The sequence below is a fragment of the Myotis myotis genome, unplaced genomic scaffold (assembly GCF_014108235.1).
Source record: "Myotis myotis isolate mMyoMyo1 unplaced genomic scaffold, mMyoMyo1.p scaffold_m19_p_15, whole genome shotgun sequence".
Lineage (NCBI taxonomy): Eukaryota > Metazoa > Chordata > Mammalia > Chiroptera > Vespertilionidae > Myotis > Myotis myotis.
Window position 1 is genome coordinate 10,970,741 of NW_023416319.1, and position 20,956 is coordinate 10,991,696.

Sequence of the window (20,956 nt, forward strand, 5' to 3'; positions counted from 1 at the left end):
AGGGTATGGGGGACCTTGGGGATTGGGGGAGCCACTGCTTGGGTTGTAAGTAGACCCACTTCTTAACCAGGCTCTACCACCAATACTCTACATCTTATTGTACTCACTTTACCTTGTAGAACTTAGTTTTCTCATCTGTAAAATGGGAGGGTCAGATGAGACATTTAAGGTTCCTTTATGCCTTATGATTTTAGGATGGTGGGCGTGTCCCTAAAGCTGTTATTTATGACTCATGGAAAAGTTAGGGTGATCTGGCCACGGTGCAGAGATAGATTTTACACAGAGCAATCTGAGTTCTAGTCTCTACTACTCCTCTAGTCCTGGGTGACTTAAAGAGATAGGCACTTAACCTCCAGTTAGCAGACCTGTCTATAAAATGACAAGTTGCTACCAGAGCAGTGATTTTTAAACTTTGGTGGGCATCCAGAGAGTACCTTAAAACACAGATGCTAGACTCACTCCCCGCTTCTTTCTCAGGAGGTCTGAGTTGAGGCCTCAGAATTTGCATTTCTGACATGTCCAGGTGATACTGACGCTGCCCTTTGAGAGCCACTGAACCTACTTTCCAACTTTAAGAATCTATGGTGAGTTATAAGAAATTTGTTAACTATTATATATTTAATGAGCCACCTCTGCCTTGAATGAGCCAGCCAGCATGAACTAATTTAATTTCTTCTATCCCTGATCGCGTGGGCAGGCCGCTCAGCACAAAGATAAGCTCTCTTAACCCTATCCATGAAGATTTAGGGAAAGAAATAGCCGAAGTGCCTCATTAGGTATGTTTCTTTAGGCACCAAAAAACAAGAAGGGGCTTTCTTTTTCCATGGGGGTTTTAAACACTGCAAAAATAACTTCAGGGGGTACACATGATCACGCTTATACCTACCTTTCTTTAAAAAAGACTCAATCGCTACCTTGACCGGGTAGCTCAGTTGGTTAGAATATTGTCCCAGTATGCCAAGGTGCCAGGTTCGATCCCCAGTCAGGGCGCATACCAGAATTGACCAATGAATGCATAAATAAGTGGAACAACAGATTGATGTCTCTCTCAAATCAACAAATAAAATTTTTTTAAAAAGACTCAATTGCCATGTTCAACATTTGGCCTCCTGTGATCAAAAACACTTGAGTTCACAAAACCTCAGATAACTTAGTTAATTGATCCGCTCAGCATCATGTTATCAGGTTTGCTGAGCGGGAGAAAAGCATAGCTCCATTCACACTGCGTTCACTAACGCAGAGAACAGAAGGGTCAGATTCCAGAATGCCCCAAATTCTTCAGTCGAGCGACATCATGATTATGAAAAAAAATCAAATTCACCATAGACTAGAACATCTGTAAATAAAATCATCTCTATCATTAGATTACAAACTCGATGGCCCTGCAATTACTTTGGGTGTTTTTTTAAAAAAATGGATGCTTGGGCCACATCTCCAGAGATTTTAATTCACCTCGGGCACTGGGGTTTTTAATACTAGCTCTCCCGGATTATTGTGAAGTTGAGTCTGAGACTACCAATCTATAAAGGAATAAAATCAATCTGTTCTTCATTACTTTAAACCCCACAAGCCATTTCTGTCATTCCTAACGGCATGGCCATTTGTCTTAAATTAGAGTGAAGAATAAACATTGACGTTTTCACTCGCCCACAACGGGTCACAGACACAGTGGGCAATCAACTATTTCTAAGCGATGTTGACGCATCATCTGCACAGTTCAACACATACTTTTCGTGGCAAGACTTCTCCCCGAGTGTGTGTACAGTTTCTACCACAGAGAGCCAGGTGAGGTTTGCTCAGGCGTGACTCTCGTACCTTCTAAATTAGAAGCACCGTGAAGACATCACCCACATCCTAAAAACCTTTGAAATTCCCGAGTGGCTTCCTGGCTCAGTGCCAGGCAGATCAGAAGCACTGAACAAATACTTGTTTGACTCCCTTGAATTTATGACTGTCTCCAAGCACACAGAAGGCAGACCTCAGCAGAACATGCTAAGTGTCTCACTGTGAAATACGAGGTATGCACGCCTCTGTGTTTGTGCTGCAGATGGGCACTGTTTACTTCTTGTCAGTTCCTTAGAGTACACGAGAACCTTGAGGTTGGGACTTTATAAACAGACCATGAAACTATTTATTTGAGAAAGCTTCCATTTCCCCCAAAGTGGGTGGAAGTTTCTGGTGCCTAAGAAGACATACCTTCCTGACGACAGCCAACAAAACACAGGTGCCACCTGAGGCAGAGAACATTACATGCGGGTTACTTCTGGCTCCTGCCTCGATTTTACAAAGCCGTGGCGTGACCGTAGGAAAGTTACTGCAGAGAGGAGAGGACAGGCAAAGCAGCAACGGCCAGAGGGGCAGGCCCCGAGGTCACACCTGCATGTGCCATTCTAGATATTTCTGTCAGATCCACCATAAACTCGACTGTGGTTCAGATCCAAGCAGGCTGGGGCAAGAAAGAAGGGTTCAAGCTGACTTTCCACTCAAACCTGCTCGCGGGTACTTTCCTCGGCTTCCCCATCCATTGCTAATTAGGGGCGGCCCAGGCCTGACATGTCCACAGGGCTCTGTGGGGAAATTGATTATTATATTACTCTGAAAAATAAGGAAGTCATTTCGTCTGAAATATCAAATTCCACAAAATCATATGTGGCAGCTGTTAGGCTATGCATGTGGGGGAGGGAACGAGTGTGTGAAAATATTAACTCTCTCCCTTTCAGTTCTCTGGCACAGAAAACAAAAGGAGATTCGAACGCACATAAGGCAGAAACCAATGGCAAAGCGACATCATGGATTTTTTTACTGGATTTTTTTTTTTAAGGTTAAAAAATCCTCCTGATGGAAAATACAGCAGACACACCATTTTACAAGTGTATGTGTGTAGGTTTGCTTGGACACACTTGCAAGCAGAAAACCAGGATTCCTCTCCCAAAGGTGTCCAAGCGACTTTTAATTGCCGCGGTTAAAGAAACGAGGTGAGTCGGCTTGGTTGTGCCGAGCCTGCTAACGGGTCATCACATCCAAGTCCAAATACGTCCCCTGAACCTCGCGACAGGCGTTTATACGCTTTCTTGCTTGCTTGGGGACTTGGAAATAGTTTTGTTTTGAAAATGAACTTTATTTAAAGACATCTAATCGTTGCTGAAATGCGGATCACAGCTCCTCCAGCAGCGCTCAGAAGCAACTTTCAAGCATTTCTGAGCAAAATATCCCGGCTCGTGAATGCTAACGGCACTCCCCGCCCGGTTCACGGCTCTGCCTCTGCACTCAAGATAGGAAACACTGCTAGCGCCTTGACATTCATTTCCCATCATCGACACATTCCAGCCACGAACACAAAGCGCCTTAATCTTAAGAGACCCCCCTCTTACTGTTCTCAAGACTTCAGGATTCCGAAAACGTCCCCTTCCCTTCCCTTAGACCCAGGGATCATGCAATCTGTTTTCCTGCGGCCGCCCGACTTTTCTTTAAAAAAAAGAGTTCAGTAACTGGAGTAAAAGAAACATGTAGAGATCCCGACATTGGGATTGCGGATTCCACGGGGGTCATAGGGAGCTATCTGAAGTCACATGCTACCCTGGGAATCAGTTATTCCTTTTTTAAACGGGAGGGGGTAGGGATACACATAAATCGCACACTCATGCACAAATGCTTAGCGCCAAGAACATGGTCAGAAGTGCTGCCTGGACTAGAGAATAAAGAGGAACCCCCCGGTTGCCCCCCTGTGCTGGGGAAAGGTAGGATGACGTCATGCAACCTTACCTTTCTGAAAAAGACCAGGGAGCCTGGCACTGAGCGCTGACCTGAGGCCACCGAAGCCCGCAGTCATTTTGGGTGTCGCGCATGTGCCTCCCTAGAAAATTCCAATGACATCCTACCGGCTCTCTGCGTGCCAATCATGACGGGCTTCCACTTAAACCCTCAGGAGTCTGGAAAGGGGCACCGGAGGGGGAATGAAGGCGAGGGAGAGAGTGAGAGAAAAAGAGCAGCCCCAGTGCCCTGCATACCCATCTGGAAGGGGAGTCACATGCTACCGGGAGCCATTCCTGCCGCATTACACACGCCGCGTGTAAATGGCAAACAATATCAGTCCATGTTTACGCCACATGTTCTCAGCCTCTTCACATATCAACACCCAGGCCAGCTTTTGAGAATGCGTCTGCAGGGGGAGCACGTGGGCTAATCATGTGGCCATTTTTAATAAAATTCCAAAGCCTCCCAGTTCTGGTTTATTTCCTACTTTTTGTTAGTGGTGGTAGTGATGGCAGTTTGTTTGATTCCTTGCTTGATAGATAGAGATAGAGGTAGAGGTAGAGGTAGAGGTAGAGGTAGAGGTAGAGGTAGAGGTAGAGATAGAGATAGAGATAGAGATAGAGATAGAGATAGAGATAGAGATAGAGATAGAGATATATAGATAGATAGATATAAAATATTTATTTTACTGATTTCAGAGAGGGAGAGAGAGATAGAAACATCAATGATGAGAATCACTGATCGGCTGCCTCCTGCACGCCCCACACTGGGGATCGAGCCCACAACCCAGGTATGTGCCCTGACCTTGGAATTGAACCGTGACCTCCTGGTTCATAGGTCAATGCTCAACCACTGAGCCATGCCGGCTGGGCTGGGCACTTGTTTGTTTTTTATTCTGGGTTTTCACATGTGACAATTTGGTCTTGCAGGTCCCCCAAAAGACCTTTAGGGATGTAGCCACATCAGACCCCAACCCTAACTGACAAACTGACTCCCAACCAGCAAACCTCCTGCACAGGTGACCCTTTCTTTTTTTCTGTGTGCGGAGCAGCAGGAGATGGAGTGAGGCAACCCATCACTTCACCTGCCCAGCATTAACTACAATACTTTTCAGCAGGAAAAGTGGACTGTCTTCTGCGCTAAGCAGGGGCTCTTAACTGGGGATGATCCCCCCACCCCAGGGAATGATGGAGACATTTTGTTGGTCAGAACTGGAGGTTCCTACTGGCATTTACTGGGCAGAGGTCAGGGTTGCTGCTAAAATCCTGCAATGCTCAGTACAGAGCCCACAAACAAGAATTACCCAGCCCAAGATATCAACAGTGCGACAGTTGAGAAACTAAGCCCTTCCACAAGTCTCGCAGAAAATATGATACCCGCAAAAAAAGAAGAAAGGAAGAAAAACAAAACTGAGCAGCCCTCGCGATGAGGAATGACTGAATTCCTCACAGAGGCCCAGGGATGAGCGTGGCCTGATTTACGGTTTAATTACTTAGGAGCCTGATCAGTTTTCTCCCAGGAGCCACCACTCGCCTGCTACTCTGTGTCCCTCTTCTTCTCCCCAAATCTTACCCTATAATCCTGACAACACAGTCACCCCAAACGAAACCCTCACGTGATTTTTCTAAATAAGAACCTGCTGTCCACAGGTCACATGAAGCAGCCACCACCCAGCCCGTCCTGTCTGGAGGTCTGATCTTCATCTGTGATGCCCAGTCTCCACCATAATCCCCTCTCAAAATTACCCAGGAGGTTCTGGTTTTTACAAGGGACAGCCTCCCCAGAATAGATGATAAAAGACTCGGGATTAAAGCTCACTGGGTTCTCCTATTTTACACACATGCTTGGAGGTGGGGCGGGGGTATGCTCCCTGGTATCAGGGAGGCTCCTCTCCTGCTGGGACTCAGTGTGTGATGTTCCCGCAGACCACTGGAAAGTTGAGGTGAAAGCCAGTCGTGTCTGTCTAATCGCCCACGTCCAGCTTTCCACCAGAGGCCCACTGCCCAGCATGCTCCCCAGAGAGCCCAAGGACTCCTTCTTCCTAATTTAGTCACAGTCCACAGGCTGCCCCAGGCTCACCTGGCTCTCGGCCCATGACGCAGTCACAGACACCTAAAGGCGCCAGTCCCAGATGCTGACCTACGGGAACCAGCCGGCCTGGCCGCAGCGGCGTTTCTGCTCAGGCCTTGGGTCCCTCCCACGATCTAGTAGGTTCCCCCAAGGTGCACGGTGGAGCTCCAATCATGGATGGTACATTTTGCTCTTCTTCACGCTCTGTCTTATTTCATTATGCTCAGAACTTGCTTAGGATAACAGTCTACTGAATAGATATTTATAGAACATTTCATCCCCAAACTGCAGAATACACGTGTGTGTTTTTTCATATGTGTGGGGAACATTCTCCAGGATAGATCACATTCAGGACTAAATACATTCAAGAAGAGTGAAATACATTAAGATTGAAATACATCTCTTAGGACCACAATGTGTGAACCTAGAACTCAACTATAGAAAGAAAACTGAAATAAAAACACAAATATGTAGAAACTAAACAACATGCTACTTAACAACTAATGGGTCAAAGAGGAACTCAAGCAGAAAATTAAAAACTACCTAGAGACAAATAAAAATGAACAAACAACTTTCTAAAATATATGGAAGTTGGCAAAAGCAGTTCTAAGAGGAAAGTTCATTGCTATACAGAAAAATCCCAAATAAACAGTCTAACTTTACACCCAAAGGAACTACAAAAAGAAAAACAAACAAAACCCAAAGTAAACAGAAAGAATGAAATAATAATTATCAGAACAGAAATGAACACAATAGAGATTAAAATAGAAAAGGTCAATGAAACTATGAGCTGGTTCTTTGAAAAGATAAACAAAGTTGATAAACTTTTAGCCAAATGTTAAGAAAAAAAGAAAGAGCCCAATAAGTAAAATCATAAATGAAAGAGAAGTTACAACCAACACCACAGAAACACAAAGAATTGTTAAAGAATACCATGAATAATTATATGCCAACAAATTAGGACAACACTGAAGAAATGAGTAGATTTCTAAAAGCAAACAACCTTCTAACACTCAACCAGGAAGAAATAGAAAATATAAACAGACTGATTACTAGCAATATTGAAGCAGTAATAAAAAATAAAAAATAAAAACTCTGCAAAAAAAAAAAAAAGTTCAGGACCAGACAGCTTCACAGGTGGAATCTAGCAAACATTTAAAGAAAAACTAATAACTATCCTTCTTAAACTATTCCCAAAAAATACTGACGAGGAAGGAATGCTTCCAAACTCATTCTAGAAGCCAGAATTACCCTAACACCAAAACAAAACAAAGACATCACAGAATAAGAAAATGTAGGCCAATATCCTTGATGAACACAGATGTAAAAACGCTCAACAAAATATTAGCAAACCGATTCAATAATACATTGTCTGAAAGAGAAAGGCAAATACTGTATAATTTCACTTATATGTGGAATCTAAAAGAAAAAACACACACAACAGAACAGACCCATACCGCAGATACATAGAACAAGATAACTGCTAAAGGAAAGGGCGGGGGGGGGGGGGGAATGAAATACATTTTAAGATAATAGTTTACTAAAAAGTGCTCCTCCACACTCATTTTCCCAAACCCATATCTTTTTTTCTTTTTTTTTTAATCCTCACCAGAGGATACACATTGATTTTTACAGAGAGAGTAATGGGGGAGAGAGAGAGTGAGAGAGAAACATCGATGTGAAAGGGAACATCCATTGGTTGTCTTCCACTCATGCCCGAACTGGGAAATGAGCCTGCAGCCTTTTGGTGAACAGGATGATACTCCAACCGAGCCACACTGACCAGGACTTCCCAAACCCATATCTAAGGCTCAGCTCTCGCTTACCCCCAAAAAGGAAGTATGTAGTGGTTAAGAACACAGGCCCTGAAGCCAGACAGCTGCAATCAGCCACACGAAATGGGGTAAAGACCATGCCTACCTTTAGAATTACGGAAGAAGAGATGTGTCTAACAGCCCAGTGCCTGGTGTAGTCAGCACTGGTGAGGATGTGCTATCGTGAGCTCCATAGAGTGACACACGGGTGGTGAACTTAATTATTAAGAAAAAGGTGTCCTGATACATGGTCTGGAGTATGATTCCCAGAAGAAAAGTCAGTACCTAGAATGAGCCCCTCTGATGGCCTGGTACTCACTCTTACTTAGAGATTAGGACACACACCCTGGCCCCACTTGGAAATGAAGAGGCACAAGTAACCATTACAAACTGAAATATAATAAGCACATGTTGAGCCCTAACCTGTTTGGCTCAGTGGATAGAGCGTCAGCCTGCAGACTGAAGGGTCCCAGGTTCGATTCCGGTCAAGGGCATGTACCTTGTTTGCGGGCACATCCCCAGTAGGGGTTGTGCAGGTGGCAGCTGATCGATGTTTCTAACTCTCAATCCTTCTCCCTTCCTCTCTGTAAAAAAAATCAATAAAATGAAAAAATAAGCACATGTTGAGCACCTACTGTATATGGTGCCAGGCAAGGAGGGAAGGAGGACCATAAGGTAATATTGAGTGTGGATATACAAGGCACTTGTGTATGCTACCCTTTCATACATTCTCTTAATCTTCACAAGTCTTAAAAGATTAAGATCACTATTCCCACTTCACAAATGAGAACGCTGAGGCTCCAAATGACTGGATCAGTTATCCAAAGTCAGTAGGTGGTCATTTGAAACAAAGTCTGTTTGATTCCAAAGACCTTGTTGTTCTACTAAAACACCTCCCGGGGTGCAGGGTGAGTCACCATATAAGTAAAAGAGTAACAAGGTGAGTGCTGCAGGTACAGTGTGTTCCACATGGAATCAGGCCGGCTAATTTGTGGGGCCCCGTGCAAAAGGAAAATGCAGGGTTGTAAAAAATTTAAAAATCATTAAGAATTTCAAGATGGCAACAGCAGAGCATTAAACCGAGCACAGGACCCTCCTAAGCAGAGGCCCTGTGTGCACACATGCCCAGGAAGCCAGTCCCAAATGGGAGGGAAGAACTCTGAGGGGGAGAGAGGAGGGAGTGGGAGCCACGTTATTTATCCACCCGACAACAGCAGTTCCCAGAGCAGCACAGCCCAAGACCACCTGCTCGCCATCAAGCCTGCCCCTGTTTCCCCTGGCTAATCCCTTCTCCTGCACAGAGCTGGCATGGACACCAGGCGATGGGAACTTGGGGGCGGCACTTGGTTTGGGAGAAGCAGGCTCAAACAAACGCTGTTATTTATTATGACACTGAGTTTCTTGAAGTGATACGATGGAAGGGAACAATCTGGCCTCCATTCCTGGGAAGCTGTCCCAAAGCTGGTGGCGTAGCGATCCTCAGTGGAAGGTAGGGGAGGGGTGACACACTATAACGTAAGGAGTCACCCTGGCAGGGGGTATGCAGCCCATGTGTGAGGGATGCAGGCCAGGAAAGGCTCAGGACCAGTGAGCGTAAGGAACACTCCGCTGTGTCTGGCCTCATTACCAACTCACTGTGTGATGGTTAATTACACTGAGTTCTTGGGGCTCAAAATACCCAAGTGCCAAGTACATAGGAACTTAAGGGCATTACCACATGGCCATCCAGAGTGATGCTTACTATCCACTTGCTATTTAATGTTAAATTAAAAACCAGTGCACAAAATCACATATTATACACAGGGTGTCCCCCAAAAATGTATACTCACTTTGAATCATTATAAAGGCAGTGTTTATTAAAATACATTTCATTTTCAAAAGGTAATAGAATCAGCTGTATATGTTTTGGGGGGACACCTCGTGTATAGTTACAAACATGTACAAGGCAAAATAAACCTTAGGTGGTAAAAAAAAAATACTATTGGAGAACACACCAAAATGTTAACAGGGGCCGCTGTGTTTAGATGGTAGAATCTTAGGTCATTATTTTTCTCCTTTCATAAATGTCCCAACTTTTCTCTAGGAAGCATGCTTATTTTTCAGTGAAAAAAAAAAGAGTAATTTTTTAGAGACAAATGAATTCAATTGGACTAATACTGCCCCCAGCCCCACCCCAGCTTAGAAGGACCTTCCGATAAAGCTGCCCAACAGCCTCTTTCCCATAGCAGGCACCTCTCTCCTGGAGATGCACACACAAAGTAGATGGAGAACGGAGGCACCCTCAGGAGGCGTGGCCACGCTCGCTTTCCCATGGAGACCAGCGCACATGATTCCTATGGGTTTTCACCTTGCATTCTAGCAAGGCACCTTGCACATGGCGGGCGGAACAGCCGGCATGTGGATCAGGGGTGAACAACGGTTCATTTTATGACCACAGACTTCTCAGCAGAGAAATCAAGATCATCAGCATCGCCCAAGCTGGTATGGCTCAGTGGATAGAGCGTCGGCCTGAAGACCAAGGGGTCCCAGGTTCAATTCCGGTCAGGGGCACGTAACTTGGTTGCAGGCTCCTCCCCAGCATGCAGGAGGCAACCAATCGACGTGTTTCACTTTGATGTTTCTCTCTGTCTTTCCCTCTCTCTTCCACTCTCTCTAAAAGATCAATGGAAAAGTATCCTCGCGTGAGGATTAACAACAACAAAAAGATCATCAGCATCAAGACTGTGTTTGTACCTGCCACAGTTCGAAGTCACCAGCCTCTACGCTTTCCCCTTGCCTGTCCACCCCAAACCGCTGCTGGTCTGGGGGAGGGGAGGAGGAGCTCTGAGTCAACTGCAGACACTGAGGCAGGACCAGGGGAAACGGCAGAGTCACCGCTCAGGCCCCGGAAGTGGGTTTGGGGCTGTGGTCTCCGATTTTACCATTGAGACCCTTTGGCTCAGTTCTGTAGGGGGGGGGCGGGGGCTAGGTTATTGTGTTTTCTTTGGAGGATGCAAGTGCCAAGAGAGTGGTAACCAATGACTAATCCAGGCTCGCCCAGGATCAGACTGTGTGGCGGGGCCTCCTCTATCTAATCTTCAGCACACGGAGCCAGGAGAGGCCGCCGCCTATCTGTTTTCAGCTGGGAATCTTGCTGGAGCTGAATCGCCACCCGCACTGGATGGACAGGGCTGGTCGCTGCCATGGCCACTCCCTCCCCTGCTGTGCTGGGATCAGCCGCTGGCTGCTTGGAATAGCCCACTTCTTGGCCAAGAGGGACAGAGGCCTTGAACGGCCTAAGCGCTCCCAGAGCACGTGTGGCTTGTGAGAAAGCCGCTGGAAATGCTCCTGGAAACTTTCTTCTTCGCTCCTCTCCTTTCTTCTCCTCTTTTCTTTCCTAACTCTTTCCATGTAAGCGGCAACTCACAGTGAAACGATCTCTAAACCCCAGTTTCTCTTTCTAACCAGGGCCAGCTCTGCCATCGTCAGCGTGGGCCAGAAGAGTTAGCCAGGAAAGATGAGGTCTCGGGCCCCGGGCTAAATGCTCGGCAGTAAGAAGTATTTGCCTCGAGACCCCCTGAGAAAGCAATGGTGGAGGCTCCAGCGTCTTGTTCCAGGAAGATGCAAGGCAAGAACAAAGACAGGATTTGCTCCCTGAATGAACCAGCTCCGCCCGAGTAAGGGGGACATTCTGCACACGGGCCCGCAGCGCCCTGCGCAGGGGAAGCCAGTTGTGAGTCAGACGGTGTGGGAAGGAGCCCTTCCCAGGAAAGGAAACGGGTTCTTTGTTGGGCAGGGGTTTTCAATTCCCATCTGGTTAACTCTCGTTCCTCTGTAGGTTCTCCAGGGGCCACAGAACAGAGGCAGGAAGCATTTTTAAGATTTTCGGATTTGCTCTATAAAGACCAGGCACAGTCTCCAGACAGAGATCCCACGCTGGGTTCTCAGGGTGACCATATCCTCAGGACCTTTGCATAGTCTCTGTCCTCAGCCTAAAAGTCCTTCCTCTAGTTCTTCACTGACCCATAGGTAGCCGTGGACCACATGGAGCTATTTAAATTGAAGTTAATGTTAAATAACATTTGAAATTTGGCCCCTCAGTCGTACCGGCCGTTTTTACCATACTGGACAGCACAGTAGGTAACATCTCCAGCATCCGGAAAGTTCTACTGGTCATCGTTGCTTCAGGCATCTAAAGCAGGACACAAGGTCATTCTCTGTCCCTTTGTCCTACCTTTATCGTATCTGAAATTACCTTGTTTATTTCATGCTCTATTGCCTGTCCCTCCCCTGGAATATGAACTCATGAGAACAGGTTCTTGTCTGCTCCATGCCCAATGCCTAGGACATTGCCCAATGACCAGGCATAAGCAGGAGCTCAGTCAATATTGTGGAGTACATGACTCACAGTGGGGTCTACCCATAAGTTGGAGGTCACAGGGCACCAGCCACCCAAGGCAGCTGCAGCTTATCTTTCCATGAACCAAGGATAATGTCCAAGTGTGGGCCCCATCAAGAGCACCCGGAGAGGCTGTGTGTGGGAGTGCCCAGGTAGGAGCAGAGTAGCTGACACCCAACTTTGTCCTGTTTTTCCTCTAAGAACTTTAGTTGCCTTTATCGCTTCTATCAGCTGGTCAACAGTGCTGTGCCCAGCACTTGCACCCAGCCTTCCTTCTCTGCTTTTGTAAATGATCAAAATACCCTCTAACGTGGTGTTAGACACCCTCTACCACAGACTCATTTTCCTCCACGTGCATACACAAAAGCAAGTGACAGGATGCGGTCTCACCTAAGTTTAAGGAGTTGGTATTTTAATACTCTGCATATATGAGTGCTTTCTGATGCCCCCTGTGAAAGAGGAGGAGGAGGAGAAGGAGGAGGAACCAGTCTACTACAACTTAGTTTTATTATTAATTGCAATTAAAACTCAAATGACAAGAGTATTATATGCAGGAAAACATGACATCCCCCCACTCCCGGCCAAACACAAGAGGAATATAAAGAAAAAAAAGTGGGAACGTACCCCGTGTCACATTTTACTGAACTTTCATAACAAGCTGAGCATAGAGTCACCCTTGTTTGGGATCAAACAACTCAGCAAGGCAGCCAGAGAGCAGGGCTGGAGAAATAGCACAAATAATGAATGGAAAATAGCAAACCAATAGAAAGCAAAAATAAGAACAGGCAGAATCTGTGCTCAGAATCAACCTAGGAAGGAATCCCCATTGTCAAGGAAGTTGTGGAGCTGGAGGCTAACAACCTGACATCTTGCCAGGAAAGAGAGGGGCAGTTTGGAGACACTGCTGCAGCATATCCGCTAAGGCAGTGGTTGACAACTGGTGGTCTGCAGACCGCTGGTGGTCCGTGAGGTCCGAAAGGTTGGTGACCGCTGCTCTAAGGTATGCTGCAGAAGATGTGAGGAAACGAATATGCTTTCTAATATGTGTGTGTGTGTGTGTGTGTGTGTGTGTGTACTGATTTGAGAGAGAGAGATGAAAGGAGGGAGGAACAGAGGGCGAGAGAAAGAGAAACATCAAGCACGCCCCCTACTGGGGATAGAGCCTGCAACCCAGGCATGTGCCCTGACCAGGAATCCAACCGGCGATCTCTTGGTGCATGAGACAATGCTCAACCACTGAGCCACACCAGCCAGAATGAAACAAATCTGCTCTTATGCTGGTTTCCTCTTAAAGGCATACAAGGCAGTTGTTTGCTGAAGCTCTAACTGCTCTCTTGATGACATGAACCAGTACATGCACCAACCTCACTTTTGCAGGAAGATTGCAGAACCTCGAATTTTGAACCTCGAATTGGCAGGGAGAACACATCACTCCAGCCACGTCTTGGTAGTCAAATTCCAACGTCCATTCTGAAAAGATTTCCAGGAAATTAAGTCTACTGCGATGCCTAAATCACAAATTATTTTTTGTTTCTTTGACCATGACAGCATGAAGCCTGGTGATGGGCCGCAAGATCAATTAGTTCCTGCCTTCAGGCTTTCTCTGCTTTGTCTTTTGCTGAGTCTTAAATGGAGAAGCACAGCCACCTTTATACCTTGAACAAAGGACAGTCCTCCTCCAGGTGGGGCAATCACAGTCACTGATGTCAGCCCGGATTTGGGAGGGACAGTCACTGAGGTATGTGGAAGGAAGAGAACAGCAGCAGCCGGATCAGCCAAATCAAACCTCATAAGTAACGGGATGATAAACATCATGGACCAGCGGTTCTCAACCTGTGGGTCACGACCCCTTTGGGGGTCGCCTAAGACCATCGGAAAACACATATATAATTACATATTGTTTTTGTGATTAATCACTATGCTTTAATTATGTTCAATTTGTAACAATGAAATTGGGGGTCACCACAACATGAGGAGCTGTATTAAAGGGTCGCATTAGGAAGGTTGAGAACCACTGTCATGGACCATTCTCACAACCAGCCTTGCGGGGGGTGGGCTGTAAGTCTGTTTCCCTCTTAGGTGACCATCCTTGAGTTCTCTACACGGGACCAGATGATCCGCATTCTGAGAGCAAAGACGCCACAGGACTCAGCTTGGTGCTTTCAGGACAGTAGAAATCCTTTCCATGTTTTCTGAATCAACACATGACTTATAGGCTTTTCCTCCTATTGATTATAATCTCAGAGGTCTCCATCCACATTTGGGATAGGAGGACCCAGGGGTCAAAAATTCATTCTTGACATTTGGGATTTAAAGTTTTAAAACCTTGACCCAAGACCAACTAGTCAAAACGTGATGTTGAGAGTGAGCCAAAGACTGGACTCAGAAACCTGTCCCAAGCGTATGTCCTTATCCATGGCCAGAGTCAGGAATCTGCCCGCAACGCGCTGGAGCGCCACGGCATCGGGGCGGGAGAGGAGAGGCTGCTGACTACTGCTGTCGCTACAGCCTCAGTCAAAACCAGGTGCCTTCACAACTGCCCCTAACTTGGAAAGACTGGATCTTGGCCACCATAGGGCAACTCAGGACTAGGCTGAGGTCGCTGGGAAACAGCCAAGAGTGCTTTTCCCTTGGTGGTTATTTTTCCAAGGCAACAATGCCACTTATTGGACAACCAATTGAAGTTAACCCTTGAGGAAAGAACAAGTGGTGTTAATCAAGATGGGCTCTTCAAGTTCATGTCAATGGGACAATCCATCAAGCCTCACACCTTTTTCCCCCAAAAAGTCTACCTACACCAGATCAGTCTTCCATATGGTTGCTACTACTCTCTTAAAACAAATAAAAACGTGTGGGCCCACATTCCCTTGATCTTTTTGCACTGTAAAGTTCTTAAAGGCAGCGGTTGTTCCCAAAGGCAATAATCGTTAAACATAAATGCATCATTTTATACAATAAGAATGTAATAGCTGTTTCCTGTAAGCATGAGTTAGGTAGTAGGTTATTCGGATAAACCCTCTGGACTGAAAACAACTCTGGATAAATCACCTTAAAAGCACTGAGGAGTTGAAAAGACCATGCAGCCCTGCCAGGCCAATTTTGGGGGGAAGCTTGAACCCAAAGAAACCAGAGGATTATTTGTGTGCCAAAGTCATTTCTGCCTCGAAGATACTGGAGGGGTAAAGGTGACTGAAGTCAAGGCACAGAGCACATTCACTGGAAAGACTTACAAGATAACTTTTCCTGCATTAAGCTGGGTCCCAAAGGCTACATTCTCAGGATTAGGCTGAACCAGAACCAATCTGTCACTTGCTGCTCCTCCCTAACCCCACAGGCTTAGAAAGAAGGTTGTTCTGTACCTCAGCAGCGCAGGAGACGGGGAAGAAGATGGAAGGGGGATAAAATACTCTTAGAAAATGTGGCCTCAATCCTGCCACCATACATATTTCACTCCAGGAACAAACAGCACAACAAATTTGGTCTGAAATGGTCCCCAACTTGTAATACCCCTAAAGCATCCAGGTGGGGAAAAGTACATTTACTCCAAGCCTCAGGTCATCTCCACAAGTAATATTTTTAAGGGCAACAGCCAGCAAAACAGTTAAAGATCACCATCCACACAGGGAAATAAGGCGACATGAGTGAGAACCAGTATAAACAGCGGAGAGTAGTAACAGACCTGGGCAGGCTTCAGAAACAGCCCCGTTAAGTTTATGTATGCCTCCCACATGAAAAAAGTAAACGACAAGTTTGCAGACATCTGCAGGGAAGAAAAAAACGGTAAAAAAAAAATCACCTCACAGATCTGGAAGAGAATCAAACAGAACTTCTAGAAAGGGAAAATTCAGTAACATCAAAACCCCAACAGAAGTGTTTGGCAACAGATTAAAAACAACAGAAGGCAGAATTAGAAACCAGAGGTTAGATCAGAAGAAGCTGTCCAGAATATAGCATAGAAAAGCAAAAATATGGAGAACTCAGAAGAGTGGATTTACAACCTGGGAGACACAGTGAAAAGGTCCAACACACATTTCACTGGAGTCCCAGAAGAGGAGGAGAGTGGGGGTGGGGTTGAGATAATATTGAGGAAATAATAGCTGAGGTTACTTTTCAGAACTTCTGAATGACACCATGGATTCAAAAGACCACAGAATCCCAAGCTAAGTAAGTATAAAGAAATGCACACACCTAGATATATCACAGTGATCAAAACCAAAAATAAAATCTTAAAAAAATATATTGATTACCTTAAGACAAATGATGGTTAGAATGAGAAATGATGTCTCAACATCAGAAATGAAACCCAGAAGACAGCTGAATAATACCTTTAATACAGTTGATCCTTGAACAATTAGCAGTTAGAGGTGCTGACCCATCCTGTGAAGTTAATAATCCACATATAACTTTGGAATCCCCCAAAACTTCATTGTCTCTTGGTATCCATGGAGGATCCCACCCCCCGCCCCACACACAAATACAAAAATCCATGGAAGCTCAATCCCTGATATAAAATAGAATAGAACAATGCATACAGTCAGCCCTCCGTATCTGCAGATTCCCAGCCATGGATGCAAAATACTATTTTTGATCGGAGGTTGGTTGAATTGTGGATGTGAAAAAAATCTGCATCTAAGTGGATGGACCCTTGCAGTTCAAACCCGTGATATTCAAGGGCCAACTTTATACTAAAAAAAATAATAATAATGATCAACTATAATTCTATACAGTGCAAGGAAAAAGAATGGCCATCAAAGATATTCCGGTCATAGTCACTAGAACCCCATGAATGCTACCTAAATGGCAAAAAGACTTTGCCAGTGTGATTAAGTTAAGGGTCTCCAAATGGGTATACCATTCTGGATTTCCTCTGTGGGTCCTAAATGCAGCCACATGTATTATTACAAGAGAGAGGCAGATGGAAATTTGACACCGAAGAGATTCAATGAAGATGCCTTGATGCTGGCCTTGAAAATGGAGCAAAGAGCCACGAACCAAGGTCTCTAGAAGCTGGCGAAGGCAAAGAAACAGATTGTCCCTTAGAGCTCGGGAGGGAGCGCATCTGACACCTTGACATTAGCCCCAAGAACCTGACTGTGGGCTTCTGGCCCCCAGAACTGCACAAAAAGAAATGTATTGCTTTAAGTCACCAACTCTGTCTCAGCAGCCACAGGAAATAATACAACTGCCCAAACTATCCCTCCACCAGGAGTTTCCAGGCCTACAGACCTGAGAGAGTTCACTACCAGCAAAGGATATGCTCAAGCTTGTACATCAGACAGGGAAAGAGATCCCAGAGGGAAGGCTGGAAGCACAAGAAGAATGAAGAGCAAAGACAGTGGCAAATGCAGGAGTAGATCTAAATGTACGCTGACTGTGTGGAATAATACATGTTGTGGTGTTCTTCTCAAATATTTGGAATTAAAACACACAACAATGAAAGAAAATAAGCAAAGGCATAAGTAAATGTTTTTAGAGTATTTCCAGGACCTGGTCTTCCCCAGTGGGAAATGAGTGCTTTGATAAAGGTTGAATTCTAAGTACAATAATCATAATGTTTAGAACAGAAGGAATGTATAAGATTCAAAATAGTAGAGGGAACACGGGTGGAAAAACTATAGAGAAAAGCAAGGCAGTGACCATAAAAGAGTAAGTGAGAAAGGATGCTGGGCTGCATCCGGGCACTCAGAGGCCATTGACCTCGTGATAGTGACATCGGTGTTTGTTTTAATTGTTTAAACTCTGCAGATATGCTTTAAGTATTCCTGGTGAGGATGCAATATTCTACAAGGGAAAATGGTTGAAAGAAATCACATATTTATCTGTTTCATCTAGTATGTCCAGACTCTTCTATCTTAGCGCTATGTCCACACTCAGCTCAGTGTTTAGCACATCAAAAATCCAGAGCTGAGTTCTCCAGACACCATCTCATCAGCCTTCTGTCTACAGACAAGTAAATTCTTATTGTACCCAGTTCATATGACACCGCCAAAGTCTAATGAAGCTGAATGATTTATCCAAGGCCATAGTGACCTCCTCTAGACAATTAATTGAGGCTAGCTTTTACTTCTGTTTTTCCAAAGACGGCAAAATCTATTTTTTATTTGCCTCCCCTGTACGCACGCTCCATATGCCACGCATGCATCCTAAAGACTTCCCGGTGTCAAATCGGTTGCACTGAGATGGCCCAGACCTGAGCCTGCCTCCCCTCGCCTTTAACGATGCTGCATATTTAAGAAAGACGCGGTAATGGCCAGAAATGTGAGTGCCTGTAATTAACAGGTGCTTTTGCAAGACACTTCTTTAATCCTGATGCAGAGATACCATTGAAATGGTGCAAGAGCAGGGATTTAAAAAACAGGACACATAATCAAGCCTGGACTTGACAGTGGCTTCCCAATGAGACGCTCGCCAAAAATAATGCTGCTAAAACCTCAGCGCCAAGCATCATACCGAAGGGAAACAGTACCCTGTGCATGTGGCGGGGGGAGGGGGGCAGAGGGAGGGCTCGGCAGCCCTTGCCCCAGACCCAGGAACTCCTCCAGGATACGGAGGCGCCATCCCACAGGAATGGCAGAGAAAGAGACACACACGCAGCCGCAGTGGCTTAAGGAATAAATCTGCACAGAGTTTTCAAAAAACCACTTTCATCTTAATGCAAATAAACATTTAAAGAACAACTTCATTTTTTTGCAAGTTTTCTATAGATTCTCCTAACAAATTAAAACAACTGCTATAAAGCACAAAATTTCCAACACTGGTCACTGGAAACAAAGGCCCCTCAGTGTCCATGTTTCTCTCTTAAATGAAAATGCTCTCTTCACACATGTCAACAAGCTAGTGACGAACTTTACAAGCTGCAAAGTCAAATCACAGCCAGGACTTTGGCAACCATGGGTTTCAGAAAGCGTGGCCATTTTCAGGTCACAGTAGCAGGCTCATTTTAGGGCCTGCCTACAGCATATCCTACAAGACACTGTTGTGACAACAGAATGGAGCCTCTAGAGCCCCTTATTCTCAAACCTCCTTGCAGAGAAGGAACCCAGAAGGTGCGAAGAGGAGATGGCCTAATGGAGTGAAGAGTGGGAGAAACCGATGAGAGAGAGAGAGACAGACAGAGAGACAGAGAGAGAGGAAAAGATAAACCAGACCGTGAGAGAACGAACATGAATTTTTTAGCACCTGCAGTGGAAAGATCGAGATGCATGGAGGGAGTGTGTGTGTGTCTGCACCCCCCAATCTGATCCTGCTACAACTACCTCCCAGTTTAGATACTCAATTGAGTCTCTTAAAATTCGTTCCTGTGGCTAAATGCCCTGCCTTTCAACTCTGATTTTCTTATCACCTGGCACCCAAACCGGTTTTACAGGGACATCACGTACAGTTTGAAGAATCTGTCCACACATACAGATGACTTAAGATAACTGAGGTCTTGGTTACACACCCTGTTTGGATTGAGAGCAGTAATAACTGTAGTTACACACACCCAGACCCAGTGGAAAACTGTACCACTAACCACCACCCCACCCCCCGCCGCCCCTGCCTTTTTGTTTTTAAAACCTCCTTTCTGCAAAGAGGAAATGATCTCATAGATCACTCTGGCCTCACCCAGTCGGACCCATTTCACAGATGTGAGAACTGAGGCAGGACAAGCCAAAAGGCCCATACCTGAGGCCAGATTCCAACACTCCTGTCTCTATATTTAACAGGACCACCTTGATCAAAATCCTACTACCTCCCTGAAGACCCCTGACATTCTCCCTCCCTCCACCTGGCCCTGGCTCTCTTACAGCTATGACGCCAAAGCGGTAATGGAGACCAATTAAGCTGGTACATCAATGTCAGCAGCAAGCCGCTCCTACTCAGGCCCAGCTAATTAAGAGTCTGCCACTTGGTAGGGAGCACACGTCACTACAGGGCACCCAGACCCACCCTGTCAAGGAAAACAGTAAGGTCTAGAGCTTGACAGAAATCGGGCCGCCTATGAAGAAGAGGTCAGGCCAGTAAGAGCTGAAAGCGGTGACTCGTACAGAGCTTGTGCGGTGGCTCTCCCCCTCGCATTCTTCCTTCTCTGCTCCTGGAGCGACTGTCACCTCTCCCCGGGGGAGAAGGGAAAATGTGAGGGCCAGGAGGGAGAGGGTCTCAGCAGGCAGGCAGTCCAATCCAATCCTCTTGTTTTCCAAGCTTCTCACCCATGACACAGCCTGCTGATGGCAGTGCCAGGACCAGAATCAAAATGGGGGGAGAGGCAGGCAATTTCTATAATGCAACTGTAGTTTCTACACTGCATGCTGATCTGGGTTGGCAGTTACTTTATGTTTTCTTTTTTCGGTATATGTGCAATGAAGCCAGTACTCTTTACCTTTTCTTGGAAAAAAAAAAAATGAATACAAAATAGAGCAAGCTCTCATTCCAACCATCCAGAATTAGCCATGTCCTCCCTTTTAACATTATGGATCAAGTGCAGTTCCTGTCTCATCCTCTAGGCTCCTCCCTCTCTGTCCAGAGGCAACATCTCTGTGTGCACTTTGAAGCCATATTCTTACACTACACACCCATAAGTGATGTTTTAACATAGTCAACTTTATCAACCTTTTCACTTGAGTTGTTTTTTGGGTCTTTTCTAAGACATTCTTTTTAAGCCCTGAAGTCATATAGATATTCTCCTGGAGTTCACTTCTAACAGTGTTGAAGTTTGATTTTAATGTTTAGGGATAGCTGAAATTGATCTTTCTGTATGCTGTGAGATACAATCTGATCTTTTTCTATAGAAAGCCAGTTGTCTCGGCATGAGTCGCCTTTCCCACTGGTCTATAATGTATCAATACCCCAGGTCAAGTTCAAGTTCACAGGGATTCTTAGGTTTTATTGATCTTTTTGCTTTTTTTTCAGAAATATCAGACCTATTTCTTTGTATATCTCATGCTTCCAAATGAATTTTAGA

The 20,956-nt window shown here is 45.4% G+C and overlaps 1 protein-coding gene across 2 annotated transcripts in view; it reads right to left on the reverse strand.

The window, feature by feature from the left end:
• The window catches only part of RBM20 (RNA binding motif protein 20), a 177,244-nt gene that overhangs the window by 63,514 nt on the left and 92,774 nt on the right, over positions 1-20,956 (reverse strand). Inside the window, exon 1 of one of the 2 annotated variants that reach the window (XM_036336030.1) lies at positions 3,763-3,886. The exons of the other annotated variant lie outside the window; for it this stretch is intronic. Within the exon in view, the coding sequence (XP_036191923.1) occupies positions 3,763-3,845 (83 nt within the window). The 5' untranslated portion in view covers positions 3,846-3,886. Of the gene's footprint in view, positions 1-3,762; positions 3,887-20,956 lie in introns of those variants that run through there. 2 annotated transcript variants of the gene reach the window in all.